Source organism: Malus sylvestris, chromosome 13 (assembly GCF_916048215.2).
Source record: "Malus sylvestris chromosome 13, drMalSylv7.2, whole genome shotgun sequence".
NCBI classification, from domain to species: Eukaryota; Viridiplantae; Streptophyta; class Magnoliopsida; order Rosales; family Rosaceae; genus Malus; species Malus sylvestris.
Window position 1 is genome coordinate 42,200,707 of NC_062272.1, and position 9,692 is coordinate 42,210,398.

The window sequence follows — 9,692 nt, forward strand, 5'->3', positions numbered from 1 at the left end:
CAAACCACTTTAGGTGGTTCCGACTCATGTGCAGGATTTGATTTGATATGATTAAGATTGGTTATGAGCTATAGACTCAGCCGTACAATTTGAGTTAGAGGGATTCGGCTAATGTGATATCTGGCATTGATACATTTTATTTCGATTACTAATAGCATTGTATTGAGATACTTTAACATGGTATACTTCTATGGATTTTCACCTTGAGTATGATTTCTGATACACCTTATTATTATTATTATTATTATTATTTTCTAGGAAATTATATAGGTTTTACGGTGAGGGGTTATAACTTTTGAGAAATGAAATGAGTTTGAAAAGCTTTCTTTTTGCCTACTCACACTTTCTGTTTTGCGCCCCTCTAGGTTTTAGGTAGAAGTGCTTTGGTGGCTCACAGGGATTTTCAACGGTGGTTCTGATAGAACATCATAAATGTAGGATCACCCTTGGGTGTTGTATAATTAGTACTTGTCCTGCTTGACTGCACTTAGGCTATTTATGCTCTGGTTGTGTATTCACACTTAATCTCGCACTAGAACTTTATCTTAGCTAGTACTGCTAGTAGTTTGGTTTTTATTCATTCGAAATTCCTTATATCAATTTTGCTTCTGCACTGTGCACATGGTTACGTTACTCTTACGTGACGGGCAGCACGCCCTGATTTAGGTCGGGGTGTGTTAGTGTTTCTCATGTTCATGTCATTTTCGTGTTATACCCAATAGCTTAACGGGTCGTGTCGTGTAATGCCCGTCAAAGTAAACGGGTAATATGACCCGACTTGAAATCAACCCTTTAATATTATCGGGTAATATGACCCGACCCGTTACCGGTTAAGAAAAATATATTTTAAATCAATAAAAATGAAAATGAAAAACATAATTTGACCAAAAGAAATGTAAAACATAATACTAAATTAGTATATACATACTAAATTTTGGAGTTGACTCTTTCGTGAAAGTTATAAGGCTTTTCATTACAAGTGATTACATTTTTCATACTTCTACAATAATTATTATTAATTTTGCACTCAAATAAAAAACACTTTTCATGAGATTTGGAGGGTTTTAAAACTCTAAACGACCATGTAACCATCGTCTAAGCGTTGATGATGCAATTATGAATGTTTATTATGCTTTCACATCTTTCAGACTTATACATTAATGATTATGAATTTTGTTTATTTTGAACTCCCCTAAAAATATTATTCATGAGAGTTTGTATGGTTTTAAAAATTCACACGATTATATACTCATCCTCAAAGCGTATGATGCGACTACGAGCATTTGCATATTTTTTGCACATGTAAATTAATTATTATAATGTTTTAATGTGTTTGGTATTTTTAAATTACTTGATATTTTTATTTTTAATGTGTTTTATGATTTTTAATCTAAATCTTTGCCTATAATATACTATAAAAATAAATAAATAAATAAAATTTTAATTTTAAAATTTATATAGAATAATAATTAATAAAGAATATATACATATTCATTATATCTATTGTATTTTATAGTAAGTTTTTTTTAGTAGTTTAAAAAATTAAAATCATCAAAATAATTTTTTTTCTTACCGTGTCGAAGTAGGTTACTCTCGTGTAAACATGTTAAGGATCCGTTATTAACAGGTTATTATCGTGTGATCCGATAATGACCCGATTAGTTATCTTGTTGATCCGAAATCCGTTATTTTCATATTATTTACGTGTCGTGTTAACAGATCGTGGAAGAAATTATCAGATCTAATGCCGCAACCCACAACAAAAACATATAGAAAAATAGAAATGATAAAAAAAGGAAAGTAAGAGAGAGAAGAAAGGACGACTTGGGAGACTGAGAGGAAGAAAAGGTCTTTGTTTCCTGCGTGCTCGATTCCATCCGACTGCTGCCCTCGATTTTGTCTGATTGAGGTACGTGCTCGTCTCAGCTGATCATCCATAATTCGAATTATCTAAGTAGATGGGATCATCCGTAATTCGAATTTTGATGCCTGCTTGTCAATACGTTTCCCATTTAAGTAGATGGGGTTGTGTGATTTCCTTTCACTCCTTGTCATTTGAATGATCTGTCGATTTTTTTCAGATTATTTCTTTAAATGGATTGTCTGATTTCGCATATGTTGGCGTATTGTTCTTAATAATGAGTTATTTCCATAAATGTCTTCTTGATTGAGTTGATTTTGTGGTGTTAATCAATCTAAAACATACCATTCCCCGTCTTCTTAAATTTCGGGATTTTATTCTTATTAGATGCTAGTCCTAGGGAATACTGTCCTGTCTTCTGCAGTTTCCACACACACACACACACACATATATAATTATGTATTATATGTATGGTATTGGATTGGAGATTACAGTAATCATCATAGATTTCTGCACTTCTACTTCCAAACAAAACCCTATGATGGTTTCTTTGCTCCTCATTGGATTCAACCGTCTGCTTACAATATTTTGTGGGTCAGTCTTGGTTTCAGGGTTTTGGAAAGACAGAAGGGGGTATTGAGTTCGAAATTTGATATTTTGTATGCGGAAGAAGTGGGGAAAATTTGAGGAATTCGCTTTTCTCTGAGAGAAGAAAATGTTGGAGGGCGGCGCCAAATTCACTGGAATAATTGGTCTAACCAACCATGGTAACAACTATGATGATTTGTCGCAAGGCTTCTACCACAAACTCCATGAGGGTGAGGGTACCAACATGTCCATTGACAGTATGCAAACGAGCAATGATGGAGGCTCTGTGACCATGTCTGTAGACAACAGCAGCGTTGCTTCAAATACTAATGATTCCCACACTCGCATCTTGAACCACCAAGGGCTGCGGCGACGTGTTAAGGATAACTATTCTGTGCAACAGAGTGTTAATCGCCGAGGAAGAGTCACACATGCTCTAAGTCATGATCAACTTGCTCGAGCTCTACTGGACAGCCATTCCTTGACAGAGGGGCTTGAGAATTATGAGGACTGGACAATTGACTTAAGAAAGCTAAACATGGGTGAAGCTTTTGCACAAGGTGCTTTTGGGAAGCTATATAGAGGTACCTACAATGGTGAAGATGTTGCCATCAAACTTTTGGAGCGGCCTGAAAATGACCCAGAAAGGGCTCAGCTGATGGAGCAGCAGTTTCAACAGGAAGTCAAGATGCTGGCTACATTGAAGCATCCAAACATAGTTCGTTTCATTGGTGCCTGCCGTAAGCCAATGGTTTGGTGCATTGTAACAGAGTATGCTAAGGGGGGTTCACTTAGGCAGTTCTTGGCGAAGCGGCAGAGCCGATCGGTTCCATTGAAATTAGCAGTCAAGCAAGCTTTGGATGTTGCGAGGGGGTTTGCGTATGTTCATGGGCTCGGTCTGATTCACCGGGACTTGAAATCTGACAACCTGTTGATTTCTTCAGACAAATCTATAAAAATTGCTGATTTTGGAGTTGCCCGTATTGAGGTGCAGACGGAAGGAATGACTCCGGAGACTGGGACATACCGCTGGATGGCGCCGTAAGACTTCTAACTCTTTAGCTGAAATATCTTATGCTTTGTTGCTGTGATTGGTCATCTACTTTATATTCCCCTTTGGGAGCTGCTTTCATGGAATCATGGCTTTTATATGCTTCAGCATCTTCCATTGAATTCTCAATTCTCAGTCTGACCTTTTTTTAGACAACTTTAATTTCAATATGTGACAGTTGTATGAATTCCTTCCAGATAAGTATACTTCTGTTTTGGCAGATATAAATGCGCCTTATCTTTCTTTTGGTTACTAAAATTTGGTGTCTTCTCTGCTTTGGTCTTTTGTCGTTGCTAATTAGTAGGCATGTACCCCGTATTTGATTTTGCCTTTTTTTATTCTCGTTTTCATTTTTATTTATTGGGTCTCTTCGTTGCCTGTTAGTAGGTATGTACCATGTTAGAAAGCATTTTAAAAAGTTTCATGTGGAATTGTATGTTACATAAATTTAGCAAAAAGATTTATCGACAACTTTGTTTAACAGTGACTGAAATGGGTTGTCTGTGAAAATCATGCTAGCAACTCTCACATCATGAGTATGTAGTTTTGTGTTCATATTTAATTGGTGGTATGATGAGTAGTTTTCCATGAAACGCAGGGAAAAGATTTTAAATAGTAAATTTTTTTTCATATATTCACCTAGCACTAGCATCATGTTGGTTTTGCTCCTATACACGGATAATGAGGGATTCACAGTGTCTACCATTATTTCGTTCCCCCAACTATCCTTAACCTCTTATACCTTACAAACTCTAAATTATGAGATACCTTTCTTTTTCTGCATTCTTAAAAATGAACCCATTACTATTCTTTGATTATTTCAACATTTTGTTTATTCCTGCGCCCAACCCCCCCCCCCCCCCCCCCCCCCCAAAAAAAAAAAAAAAGAAAAAGCCGATATTGTCTTTATTTTATTATATTATTTCTTTTCTGTTACTTTGTATTTACTATTCTCCATTGCATGAAACAAGCAGTCACACGTGTCCGCTTTGCCCCTCCTGTGGATGAATAGTTCAGATTTTGCTTGCATTTCTTGAGATTTAGAGTGTCTATGTTAGAGAAGTTCTTGAACTTACCTTGGAGAGTACTTGTCTTTTTCCATAATGAGCATGAGCGATACACTAAGGTTCTCTGTTTACGTCTTTGAAATGAAAGACATTGACTAATATGTTTTTGTGTCTCTAGATTTTCATTGTAAATTAAATACTTGTTCAACAATAGCCTGCCAACACATATGCTTGCTTCAACAACCCTAAGAAGATACTGTGTCTGATAGTAACCAAGATAATTTCACTCAGTCCATGATTTATTGCTGTCTGTTATACAAAATAGTTTCACATAACTCGAACTTCATTCAAAACCGTTCTGCATCCCCTCCCAAAAAAGAAGAAATAAGCCTAGAATAACTTTTTCCAAGCAACTCATAAGTCAATCAACTGAAATTGAACCATGATTTGGTTCCAGAACAAGTCGAAATTTTTTTGGGGCATGGAGTTCATGCATAAGAACAGTTGTGGTGCGTCATGCATCTTGCAATGATGAGTTGACGGGGAGAAGTGGGTTGTGAATAGGTGAATTGTAAGTCTATCATGCACTGTTTGAGGTCATCGGTTGAACTCAGAAAGGAAACCAAGCACAATGGCAGTTTTCCTGCCCTGATGCCCTGGTGAGTCATGGTGCTGAGTAGTTTCTCTTTCTGGTCTTACTGGTGTAGTCACTCTTGGGAAAGGTTGTATGGAGAAGGTGGCTCTTAAGTTGAAATTTGGGTTCTTCTCTTAGCACAGGAGGACGTGTTACAACCGTTCTCGATGATGGAGACACATGATGCATGTATGGTTGTGCTTTTATGGTGTTCTCTTTTTAGAGGAAAAAAAAATGGAAAAAGAAGCTTGCAGTTAGATGGAGACACAGATGATGCCTTTATGGTTGTGTTAGTTGGAACATATTGATGTGTTCAATGGATTATGATTGGAAGGGTCGTGACATGTGGATGTGAAGTTGGGGGTCTAGTAATTTGATTCTGGAGTCTATACTGTACTCAGGTGTTGGAAAATAATTTGACTGTGAGTCTATAATTACATGATTCATGTGCGATGCACTGTGCGCTGTAACCTGAGGGTAGCTCAAGTGCTGTAACCTGTCTTTTTTCTGCATAGGATGGACTTTAAAATGGATGTCCAATTCCATAATGGTTTACAAAAAACAACAACAACAAAGCCTTTTCCCACTAAGTGGGGTCGGCTATATGAATCCTAGAATGCCATTGCGCTCGGTTCTGTGTCATGTTCCTCTGTTAGATCCAAGTACTCTTAGTCTTTTCTTAGAGTCTCTTCCAAAGTTTTCTTAGGTCTTCCTCTACCCCTTTGGCCCTAGACCTCTGTCCCGTAGTCGCATCTTCTAACCAGAGCGTCAGTAGGCCCTCTTTGCACATGTTCAAACCACCGTAACCGATTTTCTCTCATCTTTCCTTCAATTTCGGCTACTCCTACTTTACCTTGGATATCTTCATTCCCAATCTTATCCTTTCTCGTGAATTAAAGGAAAGATGAGAGAAAATCGGTTACGGTGGTTTGGACATGTGCAAAGAAGGCCTACTGACGCTCCAGTTAGAAGATGTGACTACGGGACAGAGGTCCAATTCCATAATTGTTTGTTGTTATAATTTTTTTAGGTCTTCCTTTTTAATAATTTTGTTTTTACATATTTTAATTAAAATAATTCGTTTTGTTGTGGGGCTCTCCCATATGAAAATGTCGGTATTAGCTATTAGTATCTATGAAACTCGGATCAATTAACTAATTACTTCATTTTTTTTTTCAGCTTGTTGCCCTTAAAGTGTATCATATGGACTATGAGTGTTATTGCATCATTGATTTTTTATTTATTTAAATCTCGTCAGCTATTACTGGCTTCCGGTGCTAGCTTGTTTTGCGACTTTATCATGGCTGGATGTTATCAGTTTCATTAATACATAGGTTGTTGGCATGGATACCCCTATAAGTGGGTACATAATTGCACTCTTTGATTGTTTGGCTGTGTGCAGGGAGATGATCCAGCACAGGCATTATACACAGAAAGTTGACGTTTATAGCTTTGGGATAGTTCTTTGGGAACTTATAACAGGGATGCTTCCATTCCAGAACATGACAGCGGTACAGGCAGCATTTGCAGTTGTGAATAAAGGTGTCCGCCCTAACATTCCGAATGACTGCTTACCTGTTCTTTGTGAGATCATGATGAGATGTTGGGATGTAAACCCTGATGTGAGGCCATCCTTCACTGAAGTCGTTAGAATACTCGAGCATGCGGAGACAGAGATCATGACGACTGTTCGGAAGGCCCGGTTCAGGTGTTGCATTAGCCAACCAATGACAACGGACTGACCCAAGAAGAAAGATTGGAAAAGAGGAGTTATGAATAACAAGATAAAAAGAGGTAAAAGGAAATGGAAAAAAGGAGAGAGAGAGAGAAGATAATTATATTGTAAGCCTTGTGTATTTATCAGGTTTAATTTCTTTGTTGAGATAGATAAGGAATTGGTGTCTTTTATTCAAAACCGAGATATATATGATTTTGTGGTATGATAAAAGTATTTATGCACAAATGTATATCTGTATTCCTTAGCGGAGGAGGAGATAATATGGATGATTTGGAATGATAAGGAGATTCAGATTGGAATGATGATTTGTATATACAATAGGGATATAAGCCTCAAGCAATCTCGATAGAAATATAATTGTGACACTTTCATAACTATGTACAAGGCATCGAGAATAGTTTTCTTGCTGTGCAGTGCAGGTTGAACAACCGGTTACATATTATCTGGGAAAACAATGTACGCGCCAGCATGTGGTGGTTAAAGCCATCCTTGTTCGTATGTGAACTGATACAGTCCTCCTAGGGCTGTAGAGAATTGGAAAAGGTAGAATAAAATGCAAGCTTAGAATAAAGAGAAGCTTGACAGCTAACTCGATGGTAGTAATTTCATTCAAATCAAACTTGTCCTCCAGCATCCCAAGTACAAGTTATTTATACAATAAAAGGAACATAAACTAGTACATGAAATAAATAGAGAAACCCAATAGATTTTTTCAACATTATTAGCCTTCTTAATCTTGGAATCTGTTGGGTTTTGTAACCACCCTCGACGTTCCTTGGCAATAGAATACTCATTAGATGATGCCCCTTTTGACTTTAATTCTATGTGTGACTCCTCAGATGATCCTTCATCATGAACTCTAGCTTCATGAACCTCGACATTGTTGAACCACTCACTGGTAAATGAAAGCAAGATCTTTGAGATCATGCTAGGAGTCATGGAACTGAGGAACCTCCTGTGCCACGAAAAATGGAAAAAATCAAACAGAATTTCCTTGATGATTATCAAGAGGAGCATGACCGATGTGGTTCGAGGATACTTCCCACATGCTACAAATGCCAAGGACTTTCTTAAGTTCATTGAGGAGAAGTACAAAGAGTCACCAAAAACTGAAACAGGTAATCTTATGAACTCACTAACCACCATGAGATATGATGACACCTAAAGTGTACGAGAATACATTCTGTAAATGATGGACATTGCTAGAAAACTCAAGGCTCTCAAGGTACCCATATCTGAAACTTTCTTGGTACATGTGATAATTAACTCTGTTTGTACCATACTTAGGGCCTCCGTATTTAGATCTTGTATAAATACTCGGAGGAGTTAAATGTAATTATGTAATAAAAGAAGGGGCAAATATGTAATAAGTGAGGAGCCCTTATTCTATAAAAGGACTCCTCACTCTCCTCATTAGGGGAGGCCTCCTCACCCCCTCAAGCCTCCTCACATCCCCTAAGCTCTAAGCTCTCTCAAAACTCCCTCACATTCAGAGAGCATGATTCTCATATTTAGAGCTCTCTCTCTCTCTTAGAGAAATACAATAATCAGTGTTGACGTAGCCCATACATTGGGGTGAACCACGATACATCTTGTGTTATTTACTTTCTTGCAGATTCACGGTCGGATTTATGTTGTTCCAAGACCTCCGATTTTGTGCATCAACATTTGGCGTCGTCTGTGGGAATCGACACAAAAAACTATGTCGGTTCTCTTTCATTTTTTCATCAAATCTCACCACTGTGAATCTGCAAAATCACAAAAAACCCAAAAACAGAAAAGATCCAGATCTCAAACACTCCTCATAAGCCCACAGGGAAGATAAAGAGGCAGGAGTGAAAAATGCATCAAGCCCAAACAGATCAGACGACTCATCAGAACAACATTGTCAACATCCTACCAATCAAAATCACCTCACCAAAAAAGCAGGGCTTCAAGCTCTACGAACGGAGGAGCACCAATCTCAAAAACACCCTCATGATCAACACCCTCATCCCCAACTTCCAATCTGCTTTTGGGTTTTCGCCACGTCACCAGGAGATCATATCCCCGAGCTTGCTCAACTTCCAGTCCCTCACCCTTAACCCAGTGATGCCGTTGAATGACTACCCCTTCGACAAGTTGGCAGTGTCGCCGTCACTGGGGAACTCTTCGTCGGAGGAGGACAGGGCGATTGCGGAGAAAGGGTTTTACTTGCACCCGTCGTCGAGAGCTACGACGACTCCGAGAGACCAAGAGCCGCGACTTCTGCCTCTATTTTCGGTCACTTCACCGAGAGTTTCTGGGTCTTCTTCTTGATCAAATGACAAGGAGAGAGATGCTCAAGGCCTCAAGAATTCAGAGGGAAGCACGTGGACATGCTGACGACGTTGCTGTCGCTCAAGGATGATGCTAACGGTGAAGGCGCCAAGCTCACTGACACTAAGATTAAAGCTTTGCTTTTGGTTACTACAGCAAAACTGGACAAAGCTCAGTTTCAACTTTCGAGGCATTTTCTGGTGATGGGTTCTTGGTTAAGTTCTAGAATAAAAACTGACAGCCTCTTCCACGATGGTTTACATTCAAATAGCAAGGTGTCGTCTGTCTTAGTGCCTTAAACTCCTTAGACAAGGATGGTGATCGAATGCTAATTGGTGATGTTCCCTGGGAAATGTTTACCGACTCATGTAAGAGGATGAGGATCAACTTGGCACGATGACAGCGCAGAAGATGCCCACCAAGGTTCCCCATCTCCTTTAATCATTGCCTTCAATGCACAGAAGCAAGAAAATCATCAACCAGCTATGAGAAAGCAAAAGTGGAATAAAAGAAAA

General features: G+C 38.5%; 2 protein-coding genes across 3 annotated transcripts; both read left to right on the forward strand.

The window, feature by feature from the left end:
* Window positions 1–1,772: 1,772 nt before the first annotated feature.
* LOC126596761 (serine/threonine-protein kinase STY13-like) lies at window positions 1,773–7,178 on the forward strand. Of its 2 annotated transcripts, none has more exons than XM_050263427.1 (3): window positions 1,773–1,909; window positions 2,473–3,490; window positions 6,544–7,178. In XM_050263427.1, exons 2-3 carry the CDS (start codon window positions 2,577–2,579, stop codon window positions 6,881–6,883), a joined length of 1,254 nt encoding a protein of 417 aa, XP_050119384.1. In that variant the 5' UTR covers window positions 1,773–1,909; window positions 2,473–2,576; the 3' UTR covers window positions 6,884–7,178. The 2 variants fall into 2 exon arrangements, with proteins under 2 accessions (XP_050119384.1, XP_050119383.1); XM_050263426.1 differs by having other exon boundaries at window positions 1,778–1,909; window positions 2,461–3,490.
* Window positions 7,179–8,721: 1,543 nt separating this feature from the next.
* Window positions 8,722–9,177, forward strand: LOC126595495 (VQ motif-containing protein 4-like). Its single transcript, XM_050261770.1, has one exon. The coding sequence runs from the start codon at window positions 8,722–8,724 to the stop codon at window positions 9,175–9,177; it is 456 nt and encodes a 151-aa protein (XP_050117727.1).
* Window positions 9,178–9,692: the final 515 nt, after the last annotated feature.